General features: G+C 42.7%; 1 protein-coding gene across 3 annotated transcripts in view; it reads right to left on the bottom strand.

Annotated features, from left to right (window-relative positions):
• Positions 1-3,488: 3,488 nt before the first annotated feature.
• ADCY7 (adenylate cyclase 7) overlaps positions 3,489-18,314 on the bottom strand; it is a 601,636-nt gene continuing 586,810 nt past the window's right edge. For all 3 annotated transcript variants that reach the window (XM_069215519.1, XM_069215521.1, XM_069215522.1), the window contains 3 exons: positions 14,909-15,023; positions 7,398-7,522; positions 3,489-7,311 (listed from right to left, as the gene is read on the bottom strand). In XM_069215519.1, the coding sequence (XP_069071620.1) occupies positions 7,162-7,311; positions 7,398-7,522; positions 14,909-15,023 (390 nt within the window). In that variant the 3' untranslated portion in view covers positions 3,489-7,161. The remainder of the gene's footprint in view (positions 7,312-7,397; positions 7,523-14,908; positions 15,024-18,314) is intronic.

The following is an 18,314-nucleotide window of genomic DNA, read 5'->3' as shown; positions in this document are numbered from 1 at the left end:
GAGTGTTTGTGCTGGTGTTAGCAGCTCAGGAGGGCAGAATTTCCCGTTTCTGAAAATGTTTTTTGACTTTCAGCAATCAGTGCATATTTGAAATCTTATTTATACGGAGCAGATTATGTTCCTGTGTTCCTATTTTTAAAAACAGCATTTGGAGCCATGGATGGAAACACCAAATTTAGAATATCGTGGTACATATATGTACCATAGTACTATATAGTTACACAGATATTGTGTGTCATTAAAGTAGCTAGTCCCAGAGCATTTCTTTGCATAGTTGGCCAATATTTTAACACCTGTCATTTGGAATGAAGTTGGCACCCATACTATTTATCAATGAGCGGGACATGGTGACAACATCTCTGCATATTAAGGTTCACCTACATCCAAAATACTGGCTAATTTATTCTGGATTAGAACAAAGCCAATTGCAAATTAGGCCAGGTGTGGATTCCTTGCAAGTTTGTTTGATGTGTTTCAAAGCTCCGACACGATTCCCTTACACTTAGAGAAAGGCGTAGTGCAATCACAACATAGTTTCCTACAGAAGAATCCAGCACCATCCTTTTCCTGCACGTCTGTCCAGGTGCACATGGTGTCCTACTAGGTGTCTGGTTCTCTAAACATAGCTCTGCATCTTGGTTTAGCATTTGTGTTATCATAAGGATGCAGCAACAGATTATCTGTCCAGTGTGGATTCTCAGCACCTCCTGTTGTCTAGCTGAAAGTGGCTAAAGTGCCTATCTGTGTAAAATTACATCAACCAATCTTACTACCTTAAGTAGAACAAGACATTTTGGTTTGTACACCCTCTTTCCATTGTTCTCGCTGTGCCTGTGAAGAACACGTGTATACCCACATTAGACATGGCAATTCATCTTGCTGTTTCCACTGCTTACTTACTTGTGGGGACTGTGACCTCACTGGGGTCCTCGATGCACTGCTAGCTAGAGAATTAGCAACACCAGAGGGATGTAGACAAAGTGGTCATTGCTCAACACTTCCAGCACAGCTACATTAGAAGGCCAGTGGTATGACATGCTAAACAGATGTTACAATATAAAACAAAATGTTGATCATTCCTTATAGACCGGTCTTCTATTCTTCATGGGATGATTGTTTTGGGAAAGCAGCGTTGCAAGGGTGATCTATACAGCATGATCATTGTTTTCCTGATTCAAGCAATACCTGTGTTTAGCTGAATGACTTTCACATACCTAGTGAGATGTACATTCATTTTGTGTTCGTGCTTTGTCTACCTTCTGGGCATATTCACACGGATAAGAGGTAGCAGGATCTCTTCATTACTGTATTGAATGGAGTTCTGAAACTCTGTGAGCACTGTTATTTTCCAGGGGGAGCCTCTAGTCCAAAGCCATGTATATGGAAGGGAGAACTGTCTTCAGGCAATAGCCTTTAATAAGTATGGAGATGAAAAAGATAACTTAAAAATAATGATCAAGCTACTTAGATGTTCTGAGAAGCCTTCTTAACTTAGGGTACATATTTTTTCATTGCCCTTCACCTTTCCCGGGCAAGGGCATCTGCAAGGCACACTGGGCCAGGTAAAATAGGGTACGTGGCCAGGCTTCTTATACAAGGTCATGCGGCCATGTTACCAAAGGGGTTATTTGAAAGGAATAATAAAAAACAAAGCCTTTATTTAGGACTTCTGGTTGGAGGGCACATTTAGAATATACTGTCATGATATAGGAATTTACATTGAATGATACATTGTATTGGAAATATCAAAGTTTTCATTGTTATGATTAATATCAAATCAGATTTGCTCGAAATGAACACAACATGGTCGTCCCTCCTCTTTGCATTTGTACACAAATGTGATATACGACACGGAAATGATATACTTGAGAGAAGCACCAGAGTGTATTTTCTAAAGACTTTGGGCCTCATTTACAAGTCCTTTGCGCCACCGCTTCGTCACTTTTTTTTTGACGCAGCGGTGGAGCTAGCAGTGCACTGCTCCAGACTAACAACTGATGCATTGGGCCCATGTGTCAGTTTGTAAAGTCCTACATCAGATTATACCTGCGCCAAGTATAATGTCTGCAGGGTAGGCGTTCCCAGGCAAAAAGCCAAGCAGAACTGACGTTGTGAAATTGACACCATTTCACTGCATCATTCCGCGACTTCACTGCGTCCGAATTTTATCGCCTGCTCACAGCAGATGTAAAAATTGTTGCAGGGCTTTTTACAATGGGAGCTGGGGTGTCATTTTTATGATGCTACTCTAGCAATGTGCAAGTTTAGCGCAAACAGATGCATCAGAATTTCTGGCGCATCTATGAAATCGGGTGCCATGGTGCTCTGTATTGTAAATACAGCGCATCCATGGTGTCGTTGGGGGATCTTACGGAAGTGCAAAAAATCTGAGACAGCGATGCCGATGCATCAGACACTTGTTAATGAGGCCCTTTGTTTTAAAGCATTCTCTGGCTGTAAACTTTTGAAAGGGCCCACAGTTTAAAGCCAACTTTGTAAACTTATTTGTTTTGTAGTATGTCATAATAAAATAGGATTGTTGGGGGAAACAGGTACCATATATAAATATAGTAACACATTGGAAACAACCGGGGCGAGGGGGGGTTGGGGGTTAAAATATAAGGTGGCATGTCATGGGAAACTGGACGTACTTAAGGAGCCCAAATGTTTAATATCGATTAGAAAATTAAAATCAGATTGCCTTATAGCCTTCCACTTTCTTTGTCACCACACATCCTTCAAGCAGCCATCATACTAGACTGTCTGACGATTGTAGGGTACTTTGCTCTGAATCCAGCTCCCTTTTTATCCCCCCAGTCTGCTAGTTTGTTTGAAATGTCCCTTAAAAACACTCCGCAGAAAGAAATTGTGACCTTAGCATCCTGAATGCAGAGTTGTGTTCAAACTCAGATTCAGAAATATTTAAAATCTTAGCAAACAGTGGACAGTGTAAGTTTCCCCTCAGTTTTGCTTCACCATATTCTTCTGAAAAATATCACCATAACCCTTATTTCCTTTTTTACAATAATATAATATTAGAAGGCATTGACATTTCAATGTGTTGTTAAAACTACCCTCTTCTCCAACCACAATGCAACATTTCCTAACATTAAATCGTTAAGCAGTATGATTGACTCTTGCTTGCTGCGGAATTTTACCCCCACCCACTCGAAATGTGGACATTTAGAGCTATGGAAAAACTGTGAACAAAGCTATTAACCTTCAGTGTCCAAAGTAAAATATTTCATGAGTTTATTCTTTTACACATTTGTTCCTTATAGCAGTGGTAAGGTTAAGAATCCAGATACATATACATATTCTGCCACCATTAACCCAAGCTTCGCGATTTAATTGTCTGGCACAACTGTCCCTAGGGAACTTCTTAAAGAGCACAATGAATATGAATCTGCACTCAAACAATTTCAGGACTAAGTGAAAATTAAGAAACCATAATGATCTAATACACTGATGACATAACTAAAGTGATCAAAAGTGCAAATTACCATTTTATTAGTCGAAAATGAAGAAGACAATGATATAACAAGTGTTTGTTATTAAAAACCAATATGGCATTCAGAAGGGGTACGGGTTATGACTAGACAGACTAACGTTAAAAGCGAAATTCATCATAATGAATCTTCATTCTGTGCTCATCATTTACGTATTTCATCGTTATGGTATTCCTTTATCTTCAAAATGAATCATCCTATGTGAACTTCGACATCAGGGTTAAATCCAAATAGAGATGCTACTCAACAGGATGACGTAGGATACAGTAAATTCTACCAAGCTGTCACATTAAAGCACTGAAGCTCTTTATGTACCTTATAATTAGACTGACTCGAAAATACAAGTTCCCAAGAGGAAGATGTAAAGCTGCCTCAGTCAGCAACATCACAATTGACCAGCCAGCAACTATGGCCTGGACAGACAACGCCCTGATCGTTTTCAGCATACCTATCCTGCAGCATCCTAAACCTACCATCCCTGGAACTGCCTGCTGCAGCTGGAAAAGCTTCTCAGAAGAGGAGTGGGCTTCCGCTCTCCCTGAGCACTGGCTCAAGTACACCAGAGACTTGCTGAAAGCCATCTAATACCTAGGCAGCTGGGTCACCGCATGCGCTGACACCCTGGTTTCCCTAGGCACAATTCAACGGCAAGAGCTCGACCAAATGCCAGCTGGTACACAGAGGAACTAAGGGGAATATTTATGAGCCCCTAGTGCCTCTTTTCGCCACATTTGTGGCATTTACTTTGGTGCAAATGTGGCATGTGCCATATTTACAAAGTGGCACAATGCTTGCATTGCACCACTTTGTAACCCTTTGCGCCACATTATATCTGCGCCAGGCATAATGTAAACAAGGGGGGACATTCCGGTGCTGGGGGGGCATAAAAATGGAGCAAAGGAATCTGTGAGATTCTTTTGCACCATTTTTATTGCATTTTTAACACCTGCTACGTGCAGGTGTTAAAAAGAGGCTCCCACTGATTACAATGGGCTTCTGGGTGCTTTGCAGGATTAGCAGCATAATTGGTGACGCTGGTCCTGCAAAGCGCTGGATTAGTGTCACAAATTATGACGCTAGTCACCCTAACTACCACCATGATGCGCTGTTTTATAAATACAGAGCTACAATAGTGGCATTAGGGGGGACGCTAAGGGGCACAAGCTCATGCTCAACGGTGACAAGACATATGTAGTGATCTTTGGGAAGAACATCTCACCATGGGACTCAAACTTGTGGCCAACTGAAGTTTGACTCACACCCATAACCCCTGCCAGGAACCTTAGAATAATCATCAACTGCAAACTAGAATGGTCATGCATGTCAACGCTGTAACTTCGTCTTGCTTCTACATGCTGAAGTTGCTGAGGAAGGTCTTCAAATGGCTCCAGAGCAACACTAGAAAAACTGTCACTCATGCTGTAGTCATCAGCAAGTTGGACTATGGATATCCCTCTACACTGGGATCACCAAGCAACTCACTTGAAGACTATAAATCATCCAGAACTCTGTAGCCAAGCTCATGATCAACCTCCCATACAGAAGTCACATCACACCACACCTCAGGGAACTACACTGGCTCTAAATAAACAAACGCACTTAATTCAAACTCCTCACACACACACATTCAAGGCACTACACAACCCAGGTCCCTCCTAGCTGAACAGTGGCATATCCTTCCACCAACCACCCAGACACCTCCACTCTGCAGGACTCCTACTCACACTTACCCCCCGCATACACAGAACTAGGAGGATGGGCATTCTCTTACATAACTTCTAAAGTGTGGAACCACACACTCCACATCAGGGCCTCCTCATGTCTTTTTGAATTCCGCAAGAAGTTGAAAACCTGGCTTTTCAATTAACCAACATACCATAGGCAGGTCTAGGCACACAGACTCGCTCAGAGACGGAATTCCCTCATAGGCGATAGTGTGCTTTAAAAATACACATGATGTATATTCCCTTGCGTGTTTTAAATGCCTTTTACAATCATTATTGTCAAGACACCAGTGACATATTGAGGCATCTATTGCGATTTATTCGCACCTACTCTCCAGAAGATCAAACTGTACTTTGACTACAGACCTAATGGTGAGTTTTGTTTACATGTAACTATCACAAACCACTTTGATAAATGTGATATCAAATCAAAACAATGAAAGGTATTGCAAATCCTCTATTTCACCACAACTCACTACACTTGTTTCTAGATCTCACCCTTTGACTCAAGAGAATTATTCAGAACTTGGCATTTCTTACCAGCTGTACATTTATTCAGTAAAAATGTTTAGCATAAAGTAAAAGAAGAGAATATGCATCCTATGTGTTTATGTTGTAAAATTGGTGGCTAACCATCTTTCAAAGTAGTTGTAATAATGGAAACAAAACAGCAACAAAGAAGTACAGAACAAATTAGAATAAGTCACACTAAAAAAATGAGGCTGAAGATCACAGTGCAGGTCAAATTGCTAAGAAAATAAGAAAAAACACCCTCTACACTGCAACCTTTACTGGCATTTCTAATTTCGCTTCTTTAGTGCCCCCCAGAATCTGGAGATGAGCCCTATTTAACTAGGCACAATTCTGCTGGCAAATTAAGGGCCATATTTAGAGTTTGGCGAATGTGATACTCAGTTATGGAAGAGGCAGCGCCCTGTCTGCCATACTACAAGTGTGTTATAGTCTATGGCATCTTTTAATACAGCAGACAGGACAGCTGTAAGGTTCTGACGGAGTATCCCGTCGGCCAAACTCTAAATAAGGCACCAAAACTTTAACAGCTTTTACATATACAACAGGTTAAAATTAATGTGTTCCAGGTTCTCAGCAAGTGATACAATGCTATATGTCTGCGTAAGATAATATTTATCAAGTATAATATTCCAAACTTCGTAAAAGTAACCATCTTGCACAAGCTTTAGACATAATATATCACCTGGAAAAACAAGTGTCACATAAAAACCAGGCATCATGTTAATAACTAAAGTAATTGCTAGTTTTTTTTAATAAACAATGAGTATGCATTATGTATGTAGTAGAACCAGTGTGTCCCTGTGAGATGAATACAAAACATCACTTTTGTAGGAATGACACATTCATAAGTGGAAAACAGACTGTTATTATATCACTCTATGTCTTGGTAGCTGCAGATCATCTGAATGATAATATGCGTACTTGAGAATGAACAAAATGATTATTTCAGAAAACTCAACATAATAAGGCAGCAAGCCTTTAAAGCAGGCACATAGTCTGTAAAACACTGTTTGGTCCAATACTGGATACTAAAATGATTTTTGCCTTTGTATCTCCTTTCATAAAAATAGTTTAAGTCACGTTTCTTTAAGGTGGGACAAAATAAGTTATCTTCTTCAAGGCAATAAGTAGTGAATCCATGTGATCCAAGGAATAGAGGACGTTTTCCCTTCCACTCTCTAAAGTTCAACAGAGAGAGCACATGCCACCACTTCGAAAGTAGTTCAGCGCTACTAGTCCACAGGTACATGTGCTTCCATGTCTCTCTTGTTATCAAAACTTAGTATTCTCCAATATCACTATTTAGTCTTTCTTCGCCCCTGCTGATTTGGCAGCTTCAGAAGTACCCAGTCAAACAGGAATGTTAATTTGAACAACACGTTATCCTTTTCGCATCAACAGTTAAATCCAATAGTCTGGGATTTTGCTGTGTCCGTGCACACAAAGTAGGTCTTTAACTCTCCTTTCCCTTTGACGTTGATCAGTCCTCTGCATTCACAAGAATATCCAAGGCCCTGTAAAACATTGCTGGTTTCTTCGGTAACCTGCAACAGAAGGAAATATCTTTATGTATCTTGCAGAAGCTTTTAACTTTTGGAATGCATGGAATAGGCCCATTTCAATCCAGTACCTGAATTTTTCCAAGTTCTCCTGTGCTCTCCATCCTGCTGGCCACATTTACAGCATTTCCCCAAATATCATACTGAGGTTTGCGAGCACCAATCACACCAGCTATCACGGGTCCATGATTTATGCCTGAATAAAATAAAAATGACAGGCATTCATTTTATTGCAATGGTGTTTGGAACGCCCTAATTTAAGGAAAGTAAATAATGGATTGAAATGATGGTAAACATAAATATATATATCTAAATCACTGAAAAAAAACAAAGGTTGCCGGGGGCGCTATAGTTAGGTTCTGAATTTACTGGTACAAAACCACTGAAATTCACCAGTTAAATTTAGAGTTATTTCAAGTAACTGTAACTCACTCCCAAGGTAACTATAACTCGGGCCCTTGCCATGCACAGTTTTCTTATCACTAACTTTATTCCAAATGTTGCAGTGATAATATCAGAGATGCCATAGAGGATGCCATTAATGATATAATAAGTGGAATAATTAGCTGTGCGTGGCGAAGGTGCGAGTGATAGTTACCTTATTATAGTTATTTGAAAGAACTCTAATTATAATTGCTAACTTTCTGTGGTTTTGTACAATTAAATTCAGAACCTAACTATAACGTCCCTGCAACCTTTGTTTCTTTTAGTAAATTTCTATGTTTTTTTAACGTCAAGTAATTTTAATTACTGTACGTTAATCCAACAACTGCTGCACACAGCCTTTGGCCCTGCACGGCGGGAGCTGGCTGCAGGGCCTATCCTGTGGCCAGGCCTTGCAGCCAAGCCCTTATTACCGTACAACCCTGTGCTGCGCACAGCCTTTGGCCACACACAGCGGGGGATGGCCACAGGGCCTGTCTGTCAGTGGATCTGTGAGTGGGTGCGTGAGTGTCTGTGGGGGTCTGAAAGTGGGTTTGTGAGTCTATGAATTGGTGCATAAGTGTGTGAATGGGTGCATGAGTCTCAGAGTGCATGTATGATCCAATGAATTAGTGTATGAATGAGTCTGTGAATGTTTTTTTTTTTTTTTGCATATCCTCAAATTTTCGTGGATATTGCGCATGATGATGAAAAATCATTTTATATTATTTTTGGGTTTTCTTTACCCTAAAACACCTCTATATCACACCCCTGGGGTCAGGGTACCTCACTCTGACCCCTTAAATCACTTATCATTTCTATTTTCAGCCCCAGGGACCCTCTCTGATATCATAAAATGGTGGCCTCAAGTTTCTAGTCGGTTCTGGACAGCAAATTACAGTGTTTCAATTTCGGGGAAATTCACCATTTATTTGTGACCAGAGATGTAGAAATGTATTTTCCCTTTAATATATCTCCAAAACTATTGGACGGATTTACACCAAATAATCAAAAGCACAATCTATGTACTGAAACCTAGCTTTGTGCCAAATTTGGTGTAATTCCATCTAGCAGATCGGGCTGTAGTCACATCTAAAGGGACTATGGGAATTAACACAGGAAATGCAACTTTTTAGACCCTACCCCCTTTTTCTCTGCCCCCATTTGATGGAACAACCCAAAACTTTCCATATATATATATATATATATATATATATACACACACACACACATACACTGCCAGTAGGTAGTTATAGTTAGGAACTAGATTTCATACACAAAGCATTATTTTCTTTGCTAATAACTTTGACAAATCTTTACAAAATGTTCAAAACTAGTACGCCAGTCACTTCAGATGCTGCCTGGAAAGTTTTGGGGTGACTCGTTAAGCTGGGGGCCCAGAAAAAGGAGGGTGTGTGTGTCCTAAAATGCATTTTCCCCATGGAGAGTCCCATAGGGATTTTGAACATGACAACAGCCTGAGCCGCTAAATGGAACTACACCAAATCTGGCAGAAAGCTAGATCATGAATGAATGAATGTCAGAAACGTATAAAGCGTACAGCTACTTAGAGTATCCCGGTGCTTCAGGTGAGACAGAAGGGAAGAAAAGGGCAGCCACACTTAGAATGCCCAAATCTGTTTAAACAAGGTCTTCAATTCTTTGCTAAATCTAACCAAGGAGCTGATCCATCTGCGGTGCATGGGAAGTTGGTTCCAAGCTCTAGAGGCCAAGACTGAAAAAAAGCACCACCCTGTCGCAGTTTCTTAAAACATGGGACCCTGAGTAGGCTCACTGTGCTAGAGTGCAGAGACCAAGCTGGACAATATTCTAACAACCTCACGTTCAAGTTCTTAGGTCCCTGCTTGTAATGGCTCTGGTGAGCCAGTCAGAGCCTTAACCAAAATACACTGCCACACAACAGTGGAGACACCCTAGCACCCTTAGGAATTTTAAACAGTAGGCAAACCGCTGTATTTTGAATGACCTGCATTTGGTTAATCAAATAGTCAGACAAACCCAAATATAGGGCATTAAAATAGTACAATCTAGACAAAGTTAATGCCCTCACAACCGTCACATGAGGGAGATAGTGCAGAAATTTCTTCAACATCCGCATCACTACTGCTGTTACCTGGACCCCAAAAGAAAGCTGGTAGTCACAAAGGACTCCTACATTTCTGGCAGCAGATGTTGGGGATAGGGGAGGTGATGCCTTCTCTGACCAAGCTCCCTTCCATTCCAAAGATGAATCTCAGCAAAATAATAACACCTCAGTCTTATCAGGATAACTTTGGAGTTTGTTAATTTTCAGCCAGTCCAACAATTCTGTCATAAGCCCTGAAAAAGCATCTTTCGCCTCAACAGAATCCCGGTCAAGTGTGAACAGAAGCGGAGTATCATCTGCGTAAGAGATGACTTTGATGTCAAAAGATTCTGCAACAGTGGCCAGGGGGGCACATAGATATTAAAGATGGTGGGACTGATGGATGAACCCTGTGGGGCTTCCATCTCAGGACCTTAACCTCAAACACAAATGGTTTCATCCATACAACTTGTTCTCAATCAGTCAGAAAGGACCTTAGCCATTCAGCAGCTGTGCCAATCGCCTCTATTTGCTCTAGCCTAAGCAACAAGATGTCATGATCAAGGGTATCAAGTGTGGCCGACAGGTCTAACAGCACTAAAGCAACATTAAGGCCAGAGTCCAGATTGAATCTAATGGACTTAATGACCTCTGTATTGTGAGGAGAGCTAAACTGAGACTGAGAGGGGTGAAGTAGATTGTTAAATTCCAGAGAAGTGGTCAGCTTGTATTAACCAATCTTTCTAGAACCTAAGCTGCCGCTGATGAGAGAAACCAGTCTAAAGTTTAACAACGACTCAGGGTCTGCGTTGGCGCTTTTTTTTAATTTTTAGCACAGGTATGACACTAGCCTGTTTCCATTCTTTCGGGAAGATCTCTTCCCGAATAGACGCTTCAAATAGCTGGTGATAGACTGAGCCGATGGAATTTGCAATTGACTTAGTATGTGATGGGAAATCGGATCCGGGGGAGCACCCGATTTACACTGGGAGAAAGCAGACACCACCTTATCCACTGATGGTATCAGAAAAGTGGACAATTTGGGGCCCTCAGGACCGCCATCCCCCCAGATATCTTTTACAACACCAGAGAACTGGGAGGAGCCAGAGATATTTGCTTGTATTTTCAGACCTTGTCCTTAAAAAAGTCACTAAGGCAAGCACAAAGAGTCTGGCTGGGTTCATGTATAGGGAAATAGGCTTTAGGATCAATACATCTGTTTCAGAAAGATCTCTTTTTGTGGAGAAGTGTGGCACAATGGTTAGAGCGGCAGACCCTGATGCAGAAATGTGGCCCCGGACCAGGTTTCAATTCCAGTCTCAGCGGGTCTTGGGCTCAATTCCCTTGAACCAGATAATTCGCACCTCGGTGCCTAATCTAATTAATGGGTCCCACTCTGTAACTCTGGGCAATAGCTTGCTTAATCTCCACAACAGCCCTGACAGAGCTTGGATGCCTGGCTTCACCCTTTGGGTTGCCCATGAGTGGGCGCCTCACAGGGAAAAGCCAGGAGTGGTTCCACAGCGGTATGCGTACAGCACCTTGAGACCCTAACGGGTGAGTAGTGCGCTATACAAGTGCGAAGTTGAAGTTAAAGTTTTAAGTTTATTGGGTGTAAATCTATTCAGTAAGTCTGAAGTTATTCAAGAAAAAAAAAATGTGCATATCTAGGGCCGACGAGGGTCCGCGGATACCAGAGATCTCAAAATGAGATCTGATTGATTGCCACCACTTCAACCAGGAAGTGGTTACAGCCATCTTGGGACTCCTCCAACTCTGCCAAGTCCCAAGAGAACAAAGAAAGAAAGGAAAAAAAAATAGAAAAGGGCAGGAAGGAATACCCTGACCCCCCCACCCCCCACACACACTAGGCCGGTGGTGGGGTCCCCAGTGTCCACACAAAGGCCAAAATATGTTTTTTTTAAAAAAAAATTATGTTGGCACACATTTAGGAAAGATCCAAAATCCACAGCAAAAATTAAAAAATTAAAAACAAAATAACAAATAAGTGCTGTCTTCTGCTCTTGTTTTTAATTTTTTTCCCCCGGGGTGGGCCAGGTCCCGGGGGAATATTATTTTATTATATAGGGGAGACTTGTTAAGGCCCTGCGGACCAATACCCCCTGGGGCCCAGCTGATAGTAAACACTGTGGGGGCCTCCTGGGCCAATTTCCACCACAGAGACCCCATCCCCCAGGACCTGGCTGAATATGAAAATAGAGAGGGCTGATTTCGGCCTCAGGACCCCTCTCCACAGGCCACATTAGGCCCTGTGAATCCCATCCCCTGGGGACCGGCCATGCAATGCAAAGGGAGGGGGCCCTGGGGACCTCATCCCCAGACTTTTGCCTACCATGTGGACACTGAGGGACCGGGCCCAGAGGGGTGGGGTCCCTGGGGCCAAATCGTCCCAGAGATGTACGGGGACGTGTGTCCCCCTCCTAAATGATCAATGTAGAGAGCCCTGGGGGATGAGGCTGCGTGCCCCCCTCCCTGATTGCCTGCATGTGGGGTGTAGGCCACAGGGCCTTGCAGCTGGCCAGCCCCCCACCAAGCATAGCTGAAGGCCACGGCACAGTACTGGGTTGGGTGCCTATAGGGGAGTTGGTCACAGACCCTGGCCAGCAGCCAGGACCAACGGGCAAAGGCAATGCATGGACTGGGGCTGGGTGCCTTTTGGTGGGGGGGGGTTTGGCCAAATGCCCCCCCTCTCCAAAGCCTATTGTGGCCCGCAGGGACCCCTTCACCCCCGGGGCCTCTCTAAATTATATGTTGGTGTCCCAGTGCCCCTCAGAGCCACCCACCAAACAACACATATTAAGAGGAGGGGTTGTACGCTCCCCTACTCAAGCCTCATTAGGTCCCTGGAACACACTGGGCCAAATTCAATGAAAAAGGAAAGGGGGCCTCCCTCCAGAGCTTTATTAGGCTCTGGGGGACTCCATCCCCTGGGGTTGAATTAAACTGTAAAGAGGAGAAAGGACTCTTGGTGGAGCCCCATGACCCTTGCTGGTTGACTACATTCTGCGGGGAGCCAGTATTGCTCCTGCTCTGAGGGAGCAGCTATTTTTTGCACGCTCCCTCCTTGTAGGAGCAATGACTGCTCTGTTTCCCTGCCTGCAGGAGTGCAGGCAGGAAGCAGAACAGAAGTCAGGTCCCAACTAGCAGGAGCATGTGTAAATCTCCCGCTGGGTGAGAACAGACTTGCCTTCCCTGCCTCCACTCCTGCAGACATGGAGGGCATGTTTGCTCCTGTCTGGCAGGAAATTTCAAAATTTTCCCAACCAGGCAGGAGCAAACATGTTTCCCTGCCCTCATCAGTGGAAACTCCCATGGGTGTGCTCCCCAGGACACAATAACTGAGCTAGCTCCAGGGGAAGGGGTCCCCATGGGCTTTTTAAGGCTCAGGAAGGGGGGTGGGGACCGTATGGCCCACTTAGCTGCTTTTAATTCCTACTTTGGCCCCAGGGGTGAGGCTGGTGGGGCCTTTCTAAGGTTCAGGGAGCAGATCTGTGTAGCCTTTCCCCCACTTTCATTATACATTTCAGCCTCGAAGGATGTGGTACCCAGAGTCCATTCAGACTCTGGGAGGGGGGCCTTGCACCCTTTAATTTATTACCTTAGCCCTGGGGGATGGGGTTCCTGTTGGCCTTTATCAGCTTAAGGAGGGGGCCACGCACCCTCTCAACCCAAAATAAAAACTTACTGTAGACCCCTGGCCCAGCCCAGGTGGCGTTTAAAAAGAAGCACGAGAGCTCACACATTATTTTTTTACATTTTGCTGCAAGTTTGCAGCAATTTTCTTTTTACAAAAACACATTTTTGGTCCCAGGTAGTGATACCCTGACCTAACAATCAGGTCAGGGGGGTCATGGTATCCCTACCCTGTCCCTTTGTCTTTTCTTTACCTTGTTTATATTTTTTGTTTCTTTTTAGTACTCGGTACTGAGTACTAAGCTGGTTGCAGCCACCTTGTTGTTTATGTGGTGACAGCCAGTCAAATCTCCACTTGAGATCTTGTGGGTTCCTGCATCTTCAGTGGCATGAAATATGCAACGTTTTTGAGCAATAATTGCTCAAAACTTCTGAACAGATTTACACTAAAGTGCAAAAAAAACACTCTTTCTGGACCAAGATCTAGCTTTCAGCCAAATTAGCTGTAAATCCGTTCAGTGGTGTGGGATGTAGCTGTGTCATGTAGCTGTGTCTAAAGCTCCTATGGAATATGAGTGGGGAAACATGTTTTGGGACCACCCCCTTTCTCTCAGCACCCTCTTGATTGACCATCCCCTCCGAAACTTTCCATATGCAAACTAGTCAAAAAGTGCATTTTACTGGAAGGTTTTGTGGTGATTCCTCTAACAGCTCCAAAGATATAGGCAAACCAAAAAATACAAACACGATCCTAGCTATTACTGCCGAGTGGTGAGAATTAGTGGGTAAGATACATATATATATATATATAAACATCATGTAACACATGTATTAAGACAAGAAGAGAGGGCGAGCAAGGCTGTCTCAGAGGCGTGGGAAAAACTTATGATTTGCACTGAAAAAGTAGAACATAGCCTCTCAGCATATTTGGCTTCAACCCACTACTGAAAAGTCAGAAAAAAAGGGGATAAAAAAAGAGGAGTATTGTCATATTTTATTATTTCAGAGTTTCTTGCATCACTGAAAATCCCTACACAGAGACGCATCACAGAAAGTATTTAATCATCATGTGTTCAAGATTTTTCCCAGAAGATATGTTAATCTTTAAATGTCTGAACAAGGCCATACCACAGCCTTGCTGAGAAGGCGAGGATCTTTTAACTTTTATATTTTAAAATTGGACAAGGAAATAGCAAACTGTATGGAATTAGAGCCTTTATCATCTATAAAATGACATGTTTCTATTAAACCCAGCAAGTTCATGCTGTTTTTATAAATGAGAATCAAGTTGTTTTCAGAAACTGTATTAACTACATAAAGGCGCCGAAGCACTAGCAAGCCATTTTGGAGGTAGATCTGAATGATTTTAGCATGCATTAGCAAACCATACATTCAAGTTTCTTATTACATAAAACTTACCAACACGCAATCGGAAATTATTGAAGGAATGTCTGTTAATGCCATCCAATTTACTCATCAAGGCAATGGCATACTCCACCATGATTCCAATCTGAGCATGTTGTTTTTCTAGATCCTGTGTGATGAACACTAAGTCTCAGTTCACTTGTAGACCCATTACAAGATAAATTACAAATATTCACATAACAATGGATCTTCAATAAAATTCCGATGGGACAGGTAACTCGCATTATCAGAATTAATGAGACACTCATAATGTCGGCCTAAGTGAAATACTTACCTGGAATGTTTGAATGTCTGCAGTGAAAAGAAGAGACGTGTATTTAATTATGCAGTTAATAATATAGGTGTCCAGTGACACCAGGCTTTGATTTCTTAAAAAAGCACATTCTAGTTATAAAAATCAGAGATTGTTGAAAAGAATGCCAACCAGACCGAGCTTATATTGTACCCTGACAGCAAATAGTCTACTCAGCATCCCTCAGTGGATGGTTAATCAAAGAATGGACAGTGGTTATTCTGGAAGATTGCTGCAGCTACTGCCATCTGGACAGACGTAATAATGCGAACTGATTATATTCGATTGTGTTTGGTTGTGCATGCCTTTCACAGATAGAGTGCTAAATAAACAACGAGGAATCAATCCTGATTTGTTCCGAACAGCAGCATGATATTAGAAGATTCGCATATATCATGCGCGCGCTGATAACATCTGAGGAAGCCTATTCACTAACCATACATGACACTGAGTGTGCATTTCACACAGTGGGTTGAGACTGCATGTGGTTGGTCATGGAAAAGATGGAATTCGGAGCAAACCTTCTTACCTGGTTCAGATGGTTACATACGGAACCCACAGTGAGTCTGAGTAGACACCTGGATTTCAGAAAGTTGAAAGTTAGAAAGAGGTACCACAGACATGGATACCCCTGTCAGCAATATTTTTTGAAGAGGCTATGGAGCCGCTAGTATGTAAATTGCACTCAAATCTAGCTCTGTGGGGGCTAAAGCTGGGTCAAAGAACCCACATGAAATCATCGTACACTGACAATATACTACTTTATTTAAGAGATCTGGGCCAGTCAGTTTTTAGTCTCCGGGACTTGCCAGGTTCAAAAATATATCTGTCTTGCTCACTAACTAGAGAAAATAGAACTTATTTCCACCTGGGGATTTTCAGAAACTGGAAAAGCATGTTCTGCTGAACATAGGAACACACTTGGAAACAAGAAGCTTCTGCTATTTGGGCATGCAAGTTAATATTAGACAGGAGCAGTGCTCATTGAATATGGGAAGGGTTCTGGAGGGACTGAGGCACTCAGTGAAATTTTGGAAATCACCGCCATTATTTATTACGGGAAGGATCACAGCGGCTAAAATTGTCTTTCTGCCATGTTGCCTTATGTGCCCACAGCCAAGTAAACATATGGATGACTTGGACAGTTTTTATGCCCACTGGTTTAGGTGTGCAAGTGTAGCCAAGTTCCACTGGCAGGTCAGAAGCTCCAATGGGCAAAAGTGGAGCAACGACTGCCTGACTTACCCCTATATGAGACAGCAGCTAAATTACAACAGGTAGTGACTTGGTTTGATGAAGAGCCCAACTGGGATAAAAATCACAAGAATAGAACTTAGCTCACCAGAAACTTTGAGAGGCATTACTTTAGGATGGATACTTCTAACTGCATTTTCTTCACCTTCAAATAGAACCCAGGCATCAGACTAGATCTGGAGATTTGTCATAACAATGCTCTTGCATGCTTCTAGGCGGCGATGTGCGGCTCAGCCTTAGCTCCATACTGTCACAGAAGTAACAGAGCTGAGTCACATATAACTGCCATCCTTGGCACTTCATATCAGTTCCTTTCTTTTTTGCATCTTTTAATGCAGATCTGGAGTTCCGCTCCCAAACTTGTAATTTTCCTATTTCTAAAACTTTAAAAAACTGTGCTAAGGAACAATGTCCCCACCAAAAATGACAGGATTCAAGGTGTGCAGTGACAGCACGAAGAAGATGGCACTAAGGGATCAGCAAAAAGTGTGCCTTCATATTACCCGAAGTTTAAGAGCAGGAAGTGAAACTGTACATTGCCAAGTACAAGAAGAGTCAGCCTTTGTCTAGGTCCTGCTCCATGTTGCTGACCAGGACTCTGTCCTGATCAGGGGCTGTTCCTGTATCCACTCCACTTCCCACTTAAAATGTTCCAGTATTAGTCCAAGTCTAAATGTAAGCATAAAAAGGCAAAGTGGGACGTAACCCCAGCCTGCCACTCCAACTCCAAGGAGAAGACAGGAGGGGAGTAAAGATGCAAGACACATTCTGTCTAGGTCGCCCGTTATTGAGCCGATTCCTCAGTTGATCCTGATCATCTTGAATTTCCCAGGCTGTTGTTAAACCCGCAGCAGAATGAGGCCTTCAAAGAAGTCGTTCTGCAAATATTCAGTAAGCTTCTAACTCCCTCTAGTGTACCCTTGAGGCCCAAAGATCTGCAGGTGCCTCCTTTTTAGTTACTGCAAGAGGCTCCGTCCCTGGCACTGTCTGTGGCCTTGAGACCCACAAATGGATCGCGCTGATCTCAATAACAGACTTCTATCTTTTTGGTTCTGACTCTGATCATGTGCCAGAGTAAGGTGCGCTGCAGATTTTGATGATGGTGAGACAGAGAGGACATGTGCCCTTCATTATACAAATGATACCTTATAATTAATTTACAAAACACCAGTGGGGTTGACACCTCATTAAGACAGAGCTAAACTTGCCACTTGGACCACCAACTAAAGACAATGCCTCATTATAAGGGGTAGTATGGTTGCAGCTGAGCTGCTAAAGCTGTCCTCCACTGAGACTGAAACTAATAATTTCACAGAAATGTTGCAGTTGGTGCCAGCAATATCAGAGCATTTATTGCTGTTTAATGATCCCTCACATATAACCTAATCAAAACCAGGTTCTTGCCCATCTGTAAACAGGGAGATGCCCATATGTCACTGACCAGCAACTCCTGACATGGATTTTCCCACCAAACATCCAACTCCAGTGAGACTTATTGAGCAGGCCTCAACCAATAAAGTGAATCCTACCCAATTCATTCCTCTAGATAGGCAATTTAAATGTCATGACTACTTTTGCAAACATGTTTTCTTCAACCAGTTTGGCGTTGTGTTCCATCAATGGAGTTTGTCTTTTGGGCCATTACACCATTGCATTTTTGGACATGGCCAGCGACATCTTGCCAGTAGTCCTAGAGGGGCTTTTTGTCCGAGACGATACATAATGGTCAAGACACTGCCAAGTATGTTATCCATGCAGGTTTTGATACCACAGATGGCATTGGCAGGACAGTTGTTACCAAGGTGGTACTTTGTCAACTTTCCTTGATGAGGTCCACTGTTTTCTCTGGAAATG

Source organism: Pleurodeles waltl, chromosome 12 (assembly GCF_031143425.1).
Source record: "Pleurodeles waltl isolate 20211129_DDA chromosome 12, aPleWal1.hap1.20221129, whole genome shotgun sequence".
NCBI classification, from domain to species: domain Eukaryota; kingdom Metazoa; phylum Chordata; class Amphibia; order Caudata; family Salamandridae; genus Pleurodeles; species Pleurodeles waltl.
The sequence above is the reverse complement of the archived record's forward strand: the minus strand, read 5'-3'. Positions and strand labels throughout refer to the sequence as shown.